Source organism: Haplochromis burtoni, unplaced genomic scaffold, assembly GCF_018398535.1.
Source record: "Haplochromis burtoni strain Fernald_Lab_line unplaced genomic scaffold, NCSU_Asbu1 Contig_156, whole genome shotgun sequence".
In the NCBI taxonomy this organism is placed as follows: domain Eukaryota; kingdom Metazoa; phylum Chordata; class Actinopteri; order Cichliformes; family Cichlidae; genus Haplochromis; species Haplochromis burtoni.
Genome location: NW_024582517.1, coordinates 1,448,600 through 1,468,301, shown reverse-complemented (window position 1 = coordinate 1,468,301; position 19,702 = coordinate 1,448,600). Strand labels below are relative to the sequence as shown.

General features: G+C 37.3%; 2 protein-coding genes across 5 annotated transcripts; both read left to right on the top strand.

Moving 5' to 3' along the window:
• Window positions 1-105: 105 nt before the first annotated feature.
• LOC102295603 lies at window positions 106-3,152 on the top strand (the record flags this gene model as incomplete). The annotated part of the gene is given in 6 exon segments (XM_005932310.2): window positions 106-177; window positions 579-686; window positions 828-996; window positions 1,979-2,127; window positions 2,201-2,285; window positions 2,385-3,152. Coding segments are annotated over 6 exon segments (698 nt in total), but the record flags the coding sequence as incomplete, so codon positions are not given.
• Window positions 3,153-6,129: 2,977 nt separating this feature from the next.
• On the top strand, window positions 6,130-17,246 carry LOC102295602. 4 transcript variants are annotated; one of them, XM_042224927.1, is made up of 20 exons: window positions 6,130-6,276; window positions 6,724-6,883; window positions 7,166-7,400; window positions 7,982-8,085; window positions 8,179-8,284; window positions 8,372-8,413; window positions 8,536-8,654; window positions 9,197-9,253; window positions 9,359-9,419; window positions 9,511-9,734; window positions 10,720-10,773; window positions 10,857-10,911; window positions 10,992-11,093; window positions 11,247-11,285; window positions 11,371-12,809; window positions 13,747-13,914; window positions 14,020-14,103; window positions 14,265-14,360; window positions 14,910-15,050; window positions 15,156-17,246. In XM_042224927.1, exons 2-15 carry the CDS (start codon window positions 6,776-6,778, stop codon window positions 11,940-11,942), a joined length of 1,878 nt encoding a protein of 625 aa, XP_042080861.1. In that variant the 5' UTR covers window positions 6,130-6,276; window positions 6,724-6,775; the 3' UTR covers window positions 11,943-12,809; window positions 13,747-13,914; window positions 14,020-14,103; window positions 14,265-14,360; window positions 14,910-15,050; window positions 15,156-17,246. The 4 variants fall into 4 exon arrangements, with proteins under 4 accessions (XP_042080861.1, XP_042080859.1, XP_042080860.1 ...); XM_042224925.1 differs by having other exon boundaries at window positions 13,747-13,918; XM_042224926.1 differs by having other exon boundaries at window positions 13,688-13,918.
• Window positions 17,247-19,702: the final 2,456 nt, after the last annotated feature.

Below are 19,702 nucleotides of genomic sequence, written 5' to 3'. Positions count from 1 at the left end.
TATTTATTTATTTAAAGCAGCGGTTAGTATCAGGATGTGTTTATAAACTCAATATGCAACATAAAGACTTAAAATATTAGTGTATGTGATTAAATGTATTTACAGTTGTTCTCCCTGATGTCCAACCTGCTGTTGTTCATCTTTCACGTGATACTACTACTCTGGAATCCACTGATGGTATTGTATTGCCTTGATGTCATTCAGGTTGATAAAAAAAATAATAGTAATTGTTTTGGTTTGGCTTCTTTTGTTTGTTTGCTTTTTTTGTATTGCAAGTTCCAAACAACCCATGATGTACTCAGATATGCAGCAAATTACATACTTTTTTTCTGGAAGGAAACTCCAAACATGGGCTGTTTTTCAAATCTCTTCATTAACCATAAAACAAAAAGAAAAGCAAACAAAATTGTAAGAATAATATGTTATATAAATCAGGCTCTGCATAGTATGTATGAACAAATGTGTATTTTTTGGATTCCTGGCTCAGGGGTTATAAAGCACATTTTGGGTAAAAAACCTGGGGTGAATATTTAATTTCACTAAAAATGTTCTAACACTGTGTACCTCTGTATCTCTAGTTCCTGTACTCCACAGGTTTTTGCTAAAAGCTGAGAATCAGACTGTTCCACTATGCTTTGATGTCAGTGGACCTGTCCGCCTTAAACTTCTTCACTATCCCAGCAGGGGTCAGTAGTGTTAGCTTTTTCCATCCTAATATTTTTTTCCTTTTCAGTGTAATATAAACGAATATTTTTCTTCCCCATTGTTATTTTTCATAGGAAAACTCCAGTTTGTGGTATAAGATGAGCATTTCTCTTTTCTTCTAGAACTGTCTGTAAATGGTGAGCTTGATTCAGTTACAAATGGAGGCTTCAGCAGAATTTTCATACACGTCAAAGACAGCCAACATGTTGAGATCGACACCAACTGGGTCACTGTACGAGATGGACAGACAGTGACATATTACACTGGACAGGATCGCATTACAGCTGGAAGGTGATGTTGTATTATCATGGTCCAGACTCGTGCTCTCAGCAATAAGCACAGATGTGTGACCTTATTCACCTGTGTTACCAAGATTTACATGAGAAGACTGTCTCGCTCAGCACCTATATATGTTAGCTGACATCTCTGAGGCTGAAACCCCTAAAAAGTTTGTTTTTTATTTTGTGTTGATTATTGAGCAGATGAGATGTGATTTCAGTAAGGACAGATCATTTGAAAGCACTGGTAATTCATTGAAGTAAAGAGTATGAATTATAAGCTATTTGGTGATTAGACATAGTGTAACAGATCAGAGTCAATGTTAGGAGGGTACATGCGAATGGTGGATGAGGTAAAGCAATTGGAAGAGGTGGGTCACATGAAGGAGTCCGAAAAGCAAAATGATAAGAGGCTGTGAGATTTAAAACACACAGAACAGAGATTAGCTGGCTCAGAAAAGGAAAGCGAAAGCAGGAACATGATTGTTTCTCACATGAGTGGATTTGAGTAAAGCCCAAATGCACGAGAATACAGGCAGACGAGTGCATACAGATCTTCACTTTTTATGCTGAGGTAGACTACAAGCCATACACTTATATTTATTTACAGACTTAAGTTTACTTATTAGAAACCAAGCCAGCACTGTGTCAGATTGAGGACCTATCCTGGGTGTACCCCAACTCTCAGGAATAGGCTCCAGCTCCTTTCATGGATAAGTGGAAGAAAATGCATTGATGGATGCAAATAATTATTTGTTCAGGCCATGAACTGAAGTACAGAATGAAAATGGCAGGGGCAGACATGAAGTAGAGTTTGTCATGAATTGACTGTCATAAATTCACTTTTACAAAAGATGCTAACATTAAAGGCTCTGTACTTTATGCACTACACTGCTGTTTAATCAGAGCAGGCTAAATTCATCCAAGTAGCATGATCTGTGCAGGTGCTTTATACAGCTTTAAAAAAAAAGTTGAGTAACTCCATGTTTTTCCAGTGTGACAGTGATTGTGCGCAACAACGAAATAGACGTTGCCACTGGAGACATGCGAATGGTCATCATAGTTCATGAGAACAATGGTCCAAAAATCCTTTGGCCAGTTTTAAGACAGCGTCCCTCGGACAACAATGCTGAAGGACTTTTAGGTGAGTGAAAAGCTGTGTGTGTGTGTGTCCTTGCTGCATTGGTTTTCAATGTTGCTTCACTCTCTCTTTCCAGCTGTAGAGGCCGCAGTTTATGAGGAGGTACAGCAAGCTCCTGTCAGAAAACTAAAGATTAAAAACCAGGAGGCAGACGTTACTGGGTATATATTCTTTTCTTTTTTGTATTTATGTTTTTGTTTTGCTTTAGAATCCAGCCATTTCTACAAAGATTAATGATCTCTTTATTCTTTCTTTTGTAGGGAGATGGTTGTTGACTACAGCTTTGCTTCTCCTGTCACAATGAACTGTTGGCTCACGTCTGCTGACTCTGCCCTGCAGAGACCACTGTTCCAGTTTGTCATTACACAGCTTTAACTGGCAAATATGTTGATTTATTTGAAAAATCTTTAATTTAAAAGGAAAACAAGGCAAAACCATATATTGTGGAAACTTTCTTTCCATCTGTTTCCAACATGTAGAAATATAACTGTGAATGTGGATCTAGTGTCAGACAGCATTACCAATTAAAAATAACATACATAAATCAAGATTTATGATTACCACCATCTGCCATTAACATAGCGTCCAAAATGACACAAATGCAGTTGAGATGACAATAACAGGCATACTTCTACACCTTTATTTTTTAAATTCGTTGAAAAATAAAAAAATTAATTTTATAAGTTTAAACTACAGTAATCATATTGTTATAGCTAAATGTTAATCAGCTTTGCTGGCTGATCTGGAAGAGAGTTGGATTGTAGAAGGTTTGCTTATAAATAACAATTTCAAATATTTCTGAATCCTGGTTAAGTACCAGAACATTGAGAGAGAAAACTTTTTAAAACATCTCTTCTGTTTTGTCTTTAGCCTCAAACTGCAAATGACATGTAATGAGGCTGACTTGATTCAAGGATCTCTGACAAATATAATGCTGTTATTTTTCTTGCATAATTTCATGACTTCCTCAGAACAGTTTATGGAATGGATATCAAGCGAATGAATAAAGAATCCAAACTATTCCCTAACCTTGTTTGCGAGCTCTTCTGTACAACAGCTGTAAGCCCCTCCTGCTGGGGAGGTTGATGTACAAGAAATTCAAAACACATTCGAGCCACCCTTGTTTCTTTGTATTTTCTTTTCAAGGAGAGAGCTAGACTTTCTTGTAAATTTTCAACATTAATAGCAACGGTTCACTGGGTTTTTTGAAGTTTCAAAGTTTTCCTTTGGACATTGGCTCCTTTTTCGCTCATTTATGTCCAGTATTACTTGACTATTTTCAAAGAAATGCTTTTTTTGTTATATTTTATATAGCCACTTAACACTGACCTATTCCTGCATAAGGAGGCACCTAACTCAAACAATGGACCAGTTTAGAAGTCTTAGGAAAATTAAACACAGGTTTAAATGATGAGTACTTCTAATACTGCAACTACTAAAGAAATTGTTATAATTTTTACTGTTATTATTACCTTTTGGTCATTGTTTATAGTTTCCCAAAACATATGTATATATAATGCTCAGATTTACAGTTTAAAATAAAACTGCATATAAAGAAAACTAAAGTACTAAATGGGAAGGAGTAGTCTTTCATCTTCTTACTTTCAAGATATTCTAATATGCCTTATCTTAGCTCCTCCATATTTGATGACAACAGGTTAAAGGACATTTTGCACAAATGACTGAGATTAAGTTCAGATAAAAAATAAAAAAAAAACTCCCAGCATGCATCTCTACCACAACTGGTGCGGAAAGGCAGCTATTTTAATCAGTGGAGTGGAACCAAAGTCTAACAAAACGTTAGACTTTGGTTCACAATAGAACCATGACATATATGTTATATAACATACAGCCTAACTCATATAATCTGTCAACTTTAACTTGAATACTGTGAGCATAAATATTCTGTTAAATGTGTAGAGGCTATTTTATTTGTGTTGTTATGTTATGTTGACTGGAGCCTCCATGTTTTTATAGGGGGCCCTGGCCTCTCCTCCTTAGAATGTGTGGCCTTATTTAGTTCGTTGGCCACTTATTCACACCAGTCCAAACTGGGTGATGTGTCCAAGACTGACCAAGAAATACAGTGACATATCTAACTCCTAAAGAAAAGTTTAAGCAGTCTCTTCAGTCTTTTTAAACTTTGCACTGATTGGTTCTGTTTACTAAGGTTTTTTACTCCAACACCTAGACTAGAGTTTTTTTTGTTATAAGCTAAGCTATAAAAGAAAGATTTATATTAACTGTGAAATAAGTTAAATAACTCAAAGTAAAATGAGGAAAATGTCTTTCCTATGATGGAGTATTAGGCCACATTAAGAAGAAAAATATTATTTATCATTTTGAGAATAAAATTGAAGTTTCAAGATTAAAGTTGTAATTCTATTTTGAGAAAAAGAAATCTGAATGTTACAGTTGTTGTATCAAGCAAACTGTCATGGCTGCTTTACCCTCTGCAAAACGTCTTGTGTAGTTGGGTTAATGAGATCGTACTTCAGAATCGGTTTTAGTAAGAAGGAGGTTATTTCTTAGCACATAAACAGAGTGTGGAGAGGACTTTAAGGACATTAAAAAGATGGCATAGAAAGTCAGACGGAAAATTGTGGAAGAAATTCCAAATGTATTCTCAAAATGATCAATAATATATATTACTAATATTACTAATGCTCCTTCATACTTTTCTACCTGTTACCAACATTAACAGAAAAAAAGGTTTATATGAATATATATATATATATAATATATATATATCAAGATTTGCAATAACGGTAATTACTCAGTAGAAAATGTGTGGTGCCACTTTACCTTCCAACATTACTCCTTTGCACAGAATTGACAGTAAAAGAGGTATTATTTATATACTTCTTACTGTCTTAGTGCTTTCTACCAAGCATCTTAGTCCTTTCAATGTAAAGAATGCAACAACACCAGCTTGTAGCTCTGCATGCACCTGTCTCTTCATGATACAAACCAAAAGTGAAAGTAATGTGAACACTTCTTACACTGCGCTAAAGTAACAAATACTTCACATTGGCAACCTGTTTAAATGCAATAATTTTGAAGCATTATGAATGAAAGCTAACTCCATGTTTAAGTGAAAAGAAATGAGACTAGCAAGGCTATCTGCTTTTTTTAATGGTAATAGCAGAAACTGAAAAACATAAACACAGCACAAGTTTTAAAGTGTTCAAACTTGCATGGACAGGGACAAGCAGAGTTCGGTTACACGGGTGGTGATATGCCTCACTGTTCACTCACTCTTTATTAACTGGTTCTTAAACAAAGAGAAGATGTTATCTTAAACTGGAAATTTCTGATTATTGCAGTGCATTGAAAAACAAATCGGACAAAAAATGAAATGGTAAATGCAGAAAGGCTTGAAAACTTCAGTGCCATTGTCTCACAGTGACAAAGCAAAAACACTGATATACGTTTTCTTTTTCTTTTTTTTATTCTTTTTTTTCTTCTCAAGAGACAGACACGGTTTTGAGTTTAGTTAAGCATTATGTGGTCAAACCAGTTGAGCTGCTGTGCAAGGTGTGTGCCATTGTGTTCCTCCTTGAATAATTCTCACTCAACGGGCTGCATTAGAGTGGATGAAAGACATGCAAGTAGGTGTTAAACTTGTTTATCTAGGCACAGTATACCAAAAACAGCAACACAAGGAATTTTTGACAAAGGCACAGAGAACACATTATCAAGTGCTGTCCAAAAAAACAGAACAAAAAACCCAAATAGGAACTGTTAACTGTTAAAGTAACACTCTGTGTACTGTTTAAGAATACTTTAGTCTTATAAAGGTTGAACCTTGTTCTGATTTTTAAAAAAACAACAACAAAAAAACCCAGAAAAAAACCTCCTTGTGGACTTTGAACTTTGTCGTTTGTGTTGGTTACACTGTAATCAAGAATTCGGAGCAGGAAGTTTTAGGTTTATGCGCATTGCTGAGTCTCGGTTGCAGACAGGAACAGAAAGAAAGAGAGGCAGGGAGAGAGAGGGAGGGACTTGTCTTGATTCAGTACAATGACGTGCAGTGTGGTGCAATTTTCACATGACTCAAGCACTTGTGGGATACTTTGGTAAGGTGTGGAGCTGAATACCCAGTAGAAATGCACACTTTGGAGTGGATTACAACACAAGGTTTTAAAGAAAGTAAGACTATTCTCTATTAGATTACTAATTTTGCTGTAGTTTTATGTCATTATACTCCTGTCTTATCTAATGTCATACTACAGTGTTCTTATTTTTCATGTTTGAATGCGTTTTAAGCAAGGACTATTGAGTTAACAGCGAACACTGTAATGGATTTGTTAACAACACAAAGATTGCCAATGCCAGTCAAGTTGCTAGATCTAAATTGTATTGATTAAGTTATTCTGTTAAACAAAATAACTTATTTTTTTTTATCTCTTTTTGACTAGACCATAAACAAATGTGAAACACATATTCATATATGTGGGTTTATAGTTTATCTCAGTGCCTCACTCCCTTCCTTGTACAAACAGAGTTTCTATGTGTATAACTTCCAATCTCTAACCCAGCTGATGATCAGGAAGCAGCCAAATTACTCGCTTAACAAGGTTTGAATGTTGCCCTCAGAGAAATATGCGTAGAAGAATGCTGTAGGACTGCTGCAGATACCTAAAGAAGAATGTTGGCTCTCGGATGGTCCTTCTGGTGTATTTTACTGAGTCTACACATGCCACTTCATGGCTTGGAGATTTTTGAACATGACAGCCACAAAGTCATTTGCTCACAGGTACTATAATTTACAGTGCTTAAATACACCGACAATGGCATGCCCTGTACATAAAACACAGTTTTCATTGATAGTTTATCATAATGTCCCTGAACATTTTCATTTCCTGTTTCACCAATCAAGTTATCTGTTCTTAAACATTTAATTAAAAGCAGACAAAAGGTTATATAATCAGAGTGTTTTATGTTTTATAACATAGTCATCAGAACTGCAAATATTGCCACCCAGGCTCATTCAGTAACAAGTCAAATGTTTTTCCTCCAATTTTTTTTCTCCTTAAAGGGTCTCTCTAAATGCAAGATGAAAGATGAGATGCCTGTTAATCCCAGCAAAAACACTGTGGATGTTCAGACACTAAAACCAGATTTTAAGCTCTGCTGTACGAACAAGACAGCATGTGCATTATGTTTGGTGATAGACATAGAGTTTAACATCGATCCAGATGAAGACACGGAGGATCAAGGCTCCTCTGGCTCAGAAATGGAAGAATACAGAGAAGACAAGATCACTTCACAAGGTATTTGAAATCCACTTATAAGTTCAAACATCAGCCTTGTATTAAAACAAAAAGAAACTGTAACGTGCCTTTTTATGTGATGCAATTTTTAAACTTTTGTCTTGGTTGAAGGAAAGCCACTACAGTGAGCAATGACTCTTATTTACTTGAAAGTCAGAGTTACTTGCTGCGATATACAAGCAGATGTGTTTTGGAAGCCATCCAAGTGAGATGTAGAAGAACATGTTCTGGCATGTTGGGAATCATCACTGGAACAATGAATGAGCAAACATGGAGTTTATTTGTGAAATGGTTCGTGTGAAATGAACACGTGTTTTGCTAACAAAACAACAATTTAGCTCACAATAAAAATCAGTTACATCTGATTTGCTTTTTCATAAGTCAATCTGAAGAAGCAGAGGTTTGTTGCAACGCTGTCATAGATAACAGTGGCACAAGTGAAAACCACTAGCTTCAGTTACTAATGGTTAGTAATACAATATAAGTCAAGCGTCTTGACAGATAAGACTACTGGCTTATTGTGGAAATGAAGTTTCAATTCTTTCTTATCCACACCTTCGTTTGTTTCTGTGTTACCACAGGGTCATTGACAGTATGTTATTGCACAGAAGCGTCCATGCCAAAGTGCAAGAAGGTGGTGTTTACAGTGAATAATGAAGCTCTTACTCAACAAAACCAGCTAAAGGTATTGTAAACCCCATGTACTTTGCACTGCCATTACTGCCTCACTTCCAGCATACTTGTCTCGTTAACGCTGATCTGTATGCGACTTCTACAGATCTCAGTGGTGATTACTCAGTCAGATGGCTTTCCCTTTGAAATCTCCCTGATTGTCCGTAGCTCAAGTATAACTGAAAGGGTTGCTGCTCCTTCTTTTAATGAAGGTGTGTATTTTTAATTACGTTTGAACTATAAAGCTACAGCTTATTACACATTTGGCAACAGTGACATATATACCTGTTTGTTCTCAGTGTGCTCCCAGGAACTGCAGAAAACTTTACCAGAGTGTCAAGGTAAAACACACAGTCAAACAATGTCCCTGTGCATTAAAGCAAAAAACAACAAAAAGAGAGAGAGAGAGAGAGCGAGAGAGAGAAAGCATACCTAATAACTGACACTGATTTCCTCTTTTCAGTGCCCAAATTCACATTTGCAGTAAACTCAAAGATGAATCAAGTGGAGCTGCAGCTTGAAGACGGGAATAAGATCCCCCCCTCGATGTGCATCCAGTACGAGCAGAAAGGAAGGTGTCAGGTTAGTGATATCAGTGCCTTAATTTCATGACATTTATAGTTTGTCATTTATATTCTGTACAAAGGTTGGAAAGGGTTTGACTTTTTTTTTTTAGTAAAAGAAGCAAAAAAACCATTCCAAGTAAAACTGTAGCATTAAAATTTCACTTTATTTCAAATTATTAGAAAGCATCAGAGGAGAAATTACTCATCATGTGGAGTTTTTCATGATGTTATATAAACACGAATAAGTATACAATCATAATATTCGATGGCTGGTGTAGGTGAAGCTAATTTTATTACTTTTAGTGTGTGTGAAGAAGATATTTAGTTTAAGGAATAATTAGAGAATTTGAGGAGGAAATGCTTTCACTGCTTTATTAAATGCACTGCAAATAATAATAAGTAATCATTAACACTGCAAAGTAACTACCTGATAAACATAACCTGATAAATGTAGTGAATATTGTCTTCCTCTGCCCACAAAAGTAGCTGGGCAATTAGGCAAATTGTACTAAAGTTGTACTACTCTTCGCTGAAGCCATTTTAAATGTTACTCTGCAGAGTTGGAACAGGATGACCATACCACTGTACTCCGTAACCCGCTGCATGTGTCTCCAGGTATCATCAGCTCTTTTACATGATTTCTCCTGGCTAATATCAGCAGTCTTGTGTCCCATGCAGACTTATATGACTATCATATTCACATATTCACATGTCCTATAGCTGTGGTACGAGGATGGACAAAGGTCTACACGGTCACTACAATGCCCCTTCAATAAATCTGGTGAGAAAATTTGAGCAATGTGTATTTATTTAATTGGGATGATTACCTCTTTGAAATGTAGACATCATAACTCACTATGTGTCTCCCCTAGATTCTCTAAATGAATCACAAAAGAACATATGGGAAAATATCACCGTGTCAAAGCCCCATGTACAAATGACCAGCTTTGGAGAAATGTTATCCTGGAACGTGTCTGCACCTTGCAGGCTGGATGGTAAAGTGTGGCTGCTTAAGAAACACAGTCGAAGCAGGAGTGCCTTCAGCCAACAGCTGGAAAATGGCACTGCATGGAAACAAAACATCAAGGGACTCTGGGTAAGAAGTGATACAGCCTAGTGAGGCGTGCACTCCTCTTTTTCAGACTCTTCACTATTACTATCTATCTATCTATCTATCTATCTATCTATCTATCTATCTATCTATCTATCTATCTATCTATCTATCTGTTTTCAAGACCACCTGAAAATGGTAAAAAAAAATAAATCATATTTTACATGGTTGGATCTTAACAAGGTTCCATGTACAGCTTCAACATCCAACAAGAAAAAAGACAAAACATTTTTTGGAGCACGCAATTTATTGAAAACAGTGCTGAAACAACTCAGACAATTATGGCGCCCCTTCCACTGTGGCGTGTAGAAAACATCTCAGGTGGGATCTGCTTGTCATGCCAGTAACGTTGGAATCAAGGTTACATTTTTTCTCATCAGAGAATAAAACTTTCTTCCACCTTTCAATGTCCCATGTTTGGTCCAAACGGTCAGATATATGGATTTCAAGAGACTCTTTTTGCAACCCTGCTTATGCAGTTCAACAACCTGACGACACTCAAAAAGGGAACATTTTTTTGCTTTTGCCTTCAGAACATCGTGACAGTGTGACTACCTGACAGAATTTGACAATGAATCTATTTTTTTTTTTGACAGATTTGGCCTTTTGATCAGCTGTAAAACAGCCTGTTTCAGTTTCAGCGTTGTTTTCAAAAAACTACATGCTCAAAAATGTTTTGTCTCACTCCCATTTCTTCTTGTTGCATATTGAAGCGCTACTTGGAACCTTGTTAAGATCCAATCATGCAAAAAAAAATTTCCATTTTTGCAAGTGGTCTTAAACTTTTGATCGGGATTGTATGCACTATATCAGTTTGTTCCAGCTCTTAATTGAAAATAAAGGACATTTGCAACAAGTGAAGTACCAATATTAGTATCAATGTATCTGTATTAGACAAAAATAAAATAAAACAGTGTCTAGCTGAACACCCTATTTTATAAACTAATAGGATTTGCAATTGTTTCATCAGATGAACACATTTGTGTTTGAAAATGTACCCCTCCGGCCCTTGCCGTGTTTGATGGTAAAGTATTCCAAAATGTATAGACTTAGTCATACCTGATTCCTGCACAGAAGTAACTCCTTTGTTTTTATTTGTTTGTGCAGATAAGAGTAAAGGGAATGGAACATGACCTAGGTCCATTTTGTTTTGATGACAATGGTAGGTACATGTCACATTTTAAAAATTGTAAAAGAATAGCATTCTTCTATTTTCTGAAAAGGGATTTTATTTTTTCCTAGTTGCAGCTGGCAGGTGGCGCTGGAGTCTCCTAGCCACTGCTGTTATGCTGCTGGCTTTCATTACTGTGCTGTTGTTATGGTCCTTTCATAAATCTATCAAGGGTAAGTTTGAAAATTTCCTTTTCTTTTTCGAGTTAGTAGTCTAACAATAACATCGCGTATTCACGGTGCAGCGAATCAGTTATTTGTGAAGAGATAAATATCCATGTAGTGATAAATCCAGTGATTTAAATTTACCTGTTCTTACTTTTATAGGATGGGTATGGAGCTGGCAACATGGTGGGATAGTAAAAAGTGAGGTTTTTTTTCTCTACTTTCACTAAAACACACATACACATACACCCACAACAATACAATTCTGACTTACTTTTCTCTAAAGTTGGTAAGATGCGTCATGTTGTCCTGCTGAGCCCCCCAGACGTGGATGATGCCACTTCTAAGTTGGTGTGTCAGATCGGGTCCAACCTCAGCGACAAGGGCTTCAGTGTATCTGTCGACCAGTGGAGCAGGAGGGAGCAGTGTAATTGGGGGCCTCTGCCATGGCTGCATTCACAGCTGCTGGAGCTTAACAGCCTGGGTGGCCGAGTTCTGCTGGTTCTGACACGTAGAGCCTTGGAGAGAACCGAAGAATGGATGCACTGGAACAAAGATATTATCAACGAAAGCATGGGGAACAAAGAAAATGATCTACCAAAGCTGTGGTCACCGTATTCTGATTTGTTCACAGCCTCCCTGTCCCTCATTCAAGCTGACAAGCTCCTTGATAGAGCTGGTAAACGTTTCGTTCTGGTGAAATTTGATTCCCACCCAAGAGAGACTCACACCAGAGACAGGTGTTTACCAGAGCTTCTTCAGGGGCTGCCACTGTTTAGTCTTCCCTCTCAGAATCAGTCTCTCCTAGCTGAGCTAACTGTGACAAAGACAGAGAGAGGATCATATGGAGGAAGGTGAGGTACTCCAATGGCTAAAAAGGGACCAAGACCAGCAAGAGGGCATCATCGTGTAAATCGTTTAAATCACCCAAATGTACTTTAATAAGCTGTATTGCTTTTTTGTGTACATGAAGAATATGTTCATCAGAGTTGGCTGCCATGAAGATGATATGCTAATGAAGAATAAGACTCCCGACTCAGTGATAAGTGATACAAATACAGTCAACAAATTCCATACAGAGACCATAACCAATAATCTGTTGTTCTAAATCTCCACAAGCCTTATTTTATTTTATTTTATTTTTTAAATCTGCTTAAGCAGAAGCAGCTGCTGTACCAGGACAGTGTATACAAACTGACAGTATAAACTAAGTCCTGACATGTCTTGAGATGATCATCTCTGTACACAAAGACAACGGCAAAAAAATCTGGATGATCTATTCATTTTGGTCTTTTAGGGGATTTTTTGAAAGCAAGAACGATTATAGTCTTATTCTCAAAGCTGCAAAACTGTAACTCCTACAGACTAAAAATAACCGTGCACGGTAAGCCTGTCCACACCTGTCTATAACTATATTTGCCTCTGTTTTTGTTTTTTTGTTTGGTTTAAAAGCTAAAACACATCGAGTTATGATTGGTCTTTGGAAGGACAGCGGCTCTTATTGGGCCAGTGTAAGGACTTACTGAAGTACTTGTTATAAGTATTACCACATTCCGTAAGAGCGGTGTCTTGGGACGGATATGTGCTCCGCCCGCGCGGGAGGTGTGAGTTATCTCTGCAACCGAACACAATGTAGCCAACAGCCGGGTCATGTGTCAAGCGGGTCTGTCTTGGATTCACTTCTTTTAAAGTTTTCTGCCCGTTTCACCCTATAGCAGCGCGAAGGTAACGAATACTCTTCATTTCAGAGTCAGTTTGTTGCTGGTCGTGTTGCTTGTTTTAGTGTCAGATTTTCTGTCGGCTGATATGTTTTTTTTTTCAACGTGAAACATGAAGAACCAGAGACTGGCATCAAGGCTACTTTATATTTAGAAGCACGGTAACCGAGTACGTCCGGTTTCTTTTGGTTTTGTTTGTTTGTTTATGTTAATGTTCGTTTTTATATTGAACCAAACAGTGGTGGAACAAATAAATTAACTAAGAATATTTTAGAAGTTAATATCCTTTATATGGAAAATCCTAATAGGGTGTGTTAAGCAATGTATTCTGTTACCCCAGCCAATACTGGAGGTTTCCATTTTTAGACTTTTCGGGAAGTAAAACTATTTATTAGCTTTATAGCAACTTAATAATTTCTGCTCAAGTGTGGTGCATACTTTGCTACAGCTGCAGATAATATTGAGTACAATGTAAACAATGTAACCACTCTACTGGGCAAACTAGGTGATGACATCATTTCTAAATTACCACAAGCCTCTTTTTTCAGCATTTAGTTCAATAAAAAAATCAATCAATAAATAAAAAACAGTCAGAACATATAAGACAACAAATACCTTTGATATGACATATCTGTGATGTTCCAGTAACTGTTGATAATAGCAGTTAATTGATATAGCTTTCAGAACTGTAGTAGTATTTTTAAGCAACCTTTGTTTATATGTAAAACTTTAATATATAAAACCTGTGTCAAAACAAAACGTTTGTGTTATGTGTGAAATATTGTGAAACAGTGTTGGAGACCATTAAATATAATTGTGGAAATAAATAACTGATATTGTCATGAAGTAAACAGATAAATCTCACTTTATCTCTACTAACACAAGCACCATTTCGTAAAGACATGGTATTTTGGAGCAAATTCATAGTTTCATCTTCTGGCCAGATGGGCATGAAGAGTCTCCACAGAAACCTGCTTCAGGGTGTTTGCCTATGGAGTCTGCTGGCTGTTCAGGTGAGCAGTTGTCCAGATAGCTGCAGTTTGTGTTCAGGGCCAGAAAATGACCAGTGTGAGGAATGCAGAGATGGATGGACACTCCATAATAAGATCTGTGTAGGTACTGTATACAGAGCTTCTTTCTGGAGTCAAGACATTATCACTTATATATTAAATTTTTTTTAAAAAGGTGTTTTTACATTTTTAAATGTTATGTTTTAGACATCGATGAGTGTGGCACACAGCTGGGTAACTGTCCTCCAAACAGTTACTGCTTTAATACAGAAGGATCCTTTGAGTGCAGAGGTCAGTGCCTTAGAGTTGGTGTTAAAGAAACTATGTTGGATACTCATGCAGAAAATTAAGAATTGGACCTATTGTTCACTTGTTTGCTTATTATTTGCAGCAGCTTAAGAATGCAATGCAGGCAGTGGATTAAAAAAAGGAAATGACCCCTCTTTTCTCAGGCTGCGACGTGGCCTGTGTGGGCTGCTTGGGTAGCGGACCAGCACGCTGCAGGAAATGTGCTTCTGGGTACAGACTGACAGGATCCAAGTGTTTGGGTAAATACAAGAGAATTGTTTGTACATGATATATGCATGAGTTCCAAAAATGCTGGAACACTGTAAAACTGGCCTGTGCCATATTGTGTTAGAATCATACCAGGTATTTTATTACTTCTCACAATATAAAAGTGTTTTTGCAATATTGTTGCCTTAAAAATAGCACAAAATGCACAAAAATGAGACAAGCTCAGGCGTGTTTGAAGAAAGAGCTTGTATGTCAGCCTCCAGTGAAAAGAGTACACTGAAAAAATATGCAAGAAAATTGTTCCCATTAGAGGTCAAAACAACAAAACTTGAGCCAAAAACACCATTGAGTGCAACCAGGCTATGAAGGAGGAGATACTAGTAGATGATTAAATGTGAACCAAAAGCAAACAAATGACTCAGTAAAGCATCGCTAGCTATATGTACTAGTTTCACTCTATATGACAGACAGAGCAAAAAGTAGGTGAAAAATAATGATGCAGGTACATGGTGGAAAAGTAGAGCTCCAAAGTTCTAGCTGCTTAAAAAGTCTGACCATTCTGTTGCTATTGTTTTGCTCAGATATAGATGAATGCAGTGACCGTGTGCTTGCCTGCCATGGTCTCGATGAGATTTGTACCAACACAGAAGGATCTTTCCGTTGTGACTGCGCTGAAGGATTCATCCGCATGGACAGTGTTTGCGTGAAAAAGCAGTTGCCTCGTGAGTGCCACCTAATGTTAACCATGGACACTTACAAATACATGAACAGAAAATTTGCTCAAAGGAAACCAAACTGAATTCTTCTTTTCTACCACCCTTCTGCAGATTTTGAGGAGAAAGGTCTATTTGAGGATATCCAGGATGATGAGGTGGAGATACTGAAGCAGATGTTTTTTGGGGTGGTCCTTTGTGCTCTGGCAACACTTGCAGCAAAGGGAGATTTGGTCTACACATCTGTGTTTATGGGAGCATTGGCAGCCATGGCGGGTTACTGGCTTTCTGATCGAGGCGACCGATTGTTAAACAGCTTTGTAAAGGGACATTAGAGTTGCAGACTTTTGCAAAGAGAACTTTACAGGAAATGGACAAACCAATGCGCTGCTGCATAGAGTGGCCATGGAGTTTTGCATTATTTTGTATTGTGTGGAATATAATATGTGCTTTTAAAAATTTCTTGTTTGTTAAAGTGTATAAACTATTACTTTAAGTTTATGCTGCTTATAAAAAATTTTGATTCAGGAGGGTGACATTTAGTGTGCCTTATCTTCTGCAAGTCTGCAGATTTTTCTCAGACTCATGGATTTAAATTGTTTTTCCATAAGTCAGTGTGTGATATCATGGTCCTTATGGAGTACGGAAAAGAAAATATATTTGTGCAGTGAGATTACAAAAGGTTGATTCAGTTAAGCAGCTAAAGAGCTGAAGTGCATTTGGTGGTATCTAACATCGTCTTATTTCGTAGAATAAAATTACAGATGTCTTGAATTCTATGTGCACATTGCAGTTTTAGTGAGTTTGATTACGGAGATTCAAGTAAAACCTGTTAAATCTTTAAAAGTATTGGCACAGGCACCCAGGAAAAACTGACTTTCAGGGTCTCAAGTATCTTTCTCACAAGGAAATTAATGAAGCTGCAGACATCTAAATACCACGGTGAATGTTGTCTCACTTTACACAAGTAAGAGCCAAAGAATCCAAACTAAAGATCTAAACAAAGGGGGGAGAAGGTGTCTTAGCAGAAGGCTTAGGAAGAAAGTCATGTGTTTAGATTATTATATATATCAAACAAACACATTAATGTTGTGCTCCTGCAGCAGTCCAAGGTAATGACCATGGCCAGTTTTCCATATAAAATGCTGCTGTTATTTGTATGTACTGCATTAGAAATGAGCAACGATTGGGGTTTTTTTCCTCTGTATTTGGAGCAGCCAAAATACAATGAGAGGATGCTTTCACCACCCTTTTTTTTTTTTTTTTTTTTTAGGTACACCTGTTCAGCTGCCGTTTATGCAAATATATAGTTGGCTAATGATTTAAGTGACTTTGACTATGTCAATGTTGTTGTTGCCAGACAGCCTGGTCTCAGTATTTCACAAACTGGTGATCTATTTAAAATTTCCCAACATAACCATCTTTATAGTTTACAGACGATGGTCCAAGGCATGTGGACCCCAGCTCAGCAGCCAGACCCTGAACTTTAACATGTAGCAAAAGCAGCGATGAGCAGTTAGGCTGCTGCCTCCATTTCTACCTGTTCATGTTTCTGAAGTCAAAGTCTCTCTGTGCTGGTTTTCATCTTTGCTTTTTGCTGTCAGCACAAACTAAAGGAAAGATTATGTGTCCTCATTAGGATCCTGATTTGTGTTGGTGTATGGAAATTTGTAGTAAAGCTGTTATGTTCAGTGCTTTCCATGTGCACATTTTTCAAGGTATAAATGCTCAAATAAATACTTTACATACAGTTATTCTGAATCAGTCATCTTCAGTGAGCATTAAATCAGGTTTTAACTTAAAGAAGGTAGACAAAGTTTATGTATAAAGTAGCAACTGTTTAAGTGATTTTAGTTGAAAAATCACAAACGCAGACAGAAAGAAAGTCACCTTTATTTGATGGATATAAACAAGCTGGCCAACACTCAATAGTAATATTCTGATACAGCACATACAATAGCAAACTGGGGCACTGAGGACAGCCTCCTATAGTTTTTATAAAACAAAACATTACAGAGTATCCATGCTTTTTTTTCCCCCCCAAACTTACTCAATCTCACTTTTTTTTTTTAATTTAGGGACTTTCTCTTTATAAAGTTGTTGTTGTTGTTTTTGTTTAGTTTTTTTTAAATAGTTTTATCTTGTGCATTCACACAACAACATACACGCACTCATAAACAAATAAATTGCAGTTATGCACGCACACATCCCTCTTTTCTGAATGCATTTACACCAGCAACTCCAAGAACATGCTGCACTCTCACAGAACTGCACAGGCTGTCTACTAAGGGGACACAGTAAGTGAGACACACATCACTCTCAAACACAACATCACACCGTCACAATGCACGATGCAGATGCAATTAATGTATGAGGAATGATGCTTTATGGGAGATTAGCTCACGTTCACACGAATAATCATTCAGCATGCTGGACACACATTTAGTTTGCTCCTTGGTTTTTACTGTACACCTCAAAACATTTACCTATACAAATAGTACAGTCTCAAACTGGCATGTTCAGTGCACTGAAAAAATAGAAAAAATAAAGCTAACTTAAATACAAAAAAATGAATAATAAAAAAGTAAACATAATATTTGTTCCGTTAAACAAAAGCGTTTCTGGCATTGGTCACAGTGATTTGTTTAATCCAAAGTTTTCAGTGATTTGCAGTAAAACAAAAACAACCTGTTTACAAGAATACAGTGAAAATGTATGGTAGGCTTTTTATTTTTATTTTTTCTGAAGGCTTTTGAAAATTACCGGTGACTTTTCAAGTCTTTCTACACATCTGTTTCTAGGCACCGATGAAGCCTTGCCTTCTCAAATCTGCCGCACGCAATGTCAGATTACTCTTGCGTCTAAGCTCAGGAAACCAGTCCCAGCCTCTAAGCCTTGGTGTCTCTGAAACCTTTTTTTGACACAACAGTAGAGAAATCGCTCAGCATAGAGAACAGGAGATTATCCTTACATCATCGCTTTCAGTTGGCACATTATGTAAAAATCGACATGCATGGGCACAATTGAAATGTCGTCTACCATGTAAATCATATGTTACTATTTCATGGTAGGAGAACTCCCTACTTCAAGTATTCAGTAGATAAGGACCTGAAAATAGAGGATTCATACTTCATCCCCCTCTCGGTGTAGTGAGAGGATTGTTGCTCCTCTGTCTGTTTGCATTGTCTTCCCTTTTGTTTTTTTTAAACATCCAAGTCAGGATTTATCTTAACATTTGTAAACACAAACAGCAAGGTTTCACACGGTCTGTTGGTTCTTGGTCAGTGGATCAGAGCCGTAACGGTGGGAAGCAGACACATAAAAGATGATGCACAGATCACCTTGGAGTGATGAGTGAATGGAAAGACATTTATATACAACAACCAACACTTGGCCATAAAAGGGAGACACACAGGCACCATGAGGGTTAGAGAGAGGAACTGGGGATTGTAACAGTCTACTTCATTTTTCCACTATATTGTAACAATTTGTGTGCGTGTGTGTTTTTTTTTCTACTCGGTTAGCTGTCACAGTCACATACATCATCACTTCGGCTTACGAGACAACAACAACGACAAACACACGAAGGAAATGCATCCAGACAGAGTCACTCAAACCTCCGGTTGGGTGATAACTGTGATAGTCCTCTCACAAGTGCAAGCTTCTGACTGCTGAGTTCAGCAGACATAATCTCAATGCTACCTGTGCGAGCTGCAAAATTAAAAAAATAAATAAAGTCGCTGTTCAAAGTCGTCACCACAGGCAAAGTGGTCTTCAACTGAGTTGTTTTTCACATTAAGAAAGGAATGTAATAATGTCACCTTTTCTAAACTTCTAGATAGATTTGGATACACTTCTTTGTTTCCCATAAACTGTCCTAAAGCTCTTAATTTTTTTTTATTTGGGCTGTCCTGTATTTTCAGACAGGGAATGTTAAATTTGCTGCTGAGGGGGGTTTTCATATACAGTACAAATCAGAGGAAAATCACACCGCTCAACGCTCTAAATAAGACATTTCTCAGACCTCCAGCCAGATAGAAAAATAACCATGAAGAAAAAAGAAACATATATATATATATTATATATATATATTTATATAGTATCTTGTCAGTTTGAAATGATTTTCTGACCACATATAGACACACTCTATAGATTTCTCTCTATATGTATAATATATGCATATCTATCATATGTGTACAGTTTTTACGAGGCACAGGCCACCTTGTTGAGAAGGAGAAAACAAGTCACTATGTTTGGGGAGGTCACACAAACTACTGCTGGAAGAGTACAAGGGAGAGGGGAGCAGGAGCATACTCTAGGTCAGACACTGGTGTGTCAGTGGCTCCAATAGACCTGCAGGATAAACATCTATTGGACACTGCCTTCTCTTTATAGTCTAGAATGATGCTTATAGTAGCAGTATTTGCTGAGGGACCTAGCCTCTGTGTGTGGATCACAAACCCCATTTGTCAAATCATATGTACAAAGAACTCCTTTACAGTTGTTTATGAAGCCCATTGTGGGATCAAGTCCCTTTACTGTAAAAGGACTAAAAGATGCTCTTTACCAGGTCTTCTCACACCGTTTAGTTTGAGCACCAGCAGAAGCACCATTAGTAAAAATTCCTGCAACACAGAGGAGGTGCATAGTCTCAGAAATAA

Bases quoted from the DNA above. Each gene is read 5' to 3' on its own strand.
- LOC102295602 (XM_042224928.1), top strand. From the start codon at position 6,776: ATGTTGGCTCTCGGATGGTCCTTCTGGTGTATTTTACTGAGTCTACAC. The intron at 8,285-8,371 runs GTGTGTATTTTT...GTTTGTTCTCAG, and splicing joins TGCTCCTTCTTTTAATGAAG to TGTGCTCCCAGGAACTGCAG. The intron at 10,774-10,856 runs GTAAAGTATTCC...TTGTTTGTGCAG, and splicing joins GGCCCTTGCCGTGTTTGATG to ATAAGAGTAAAGGGAATGGA.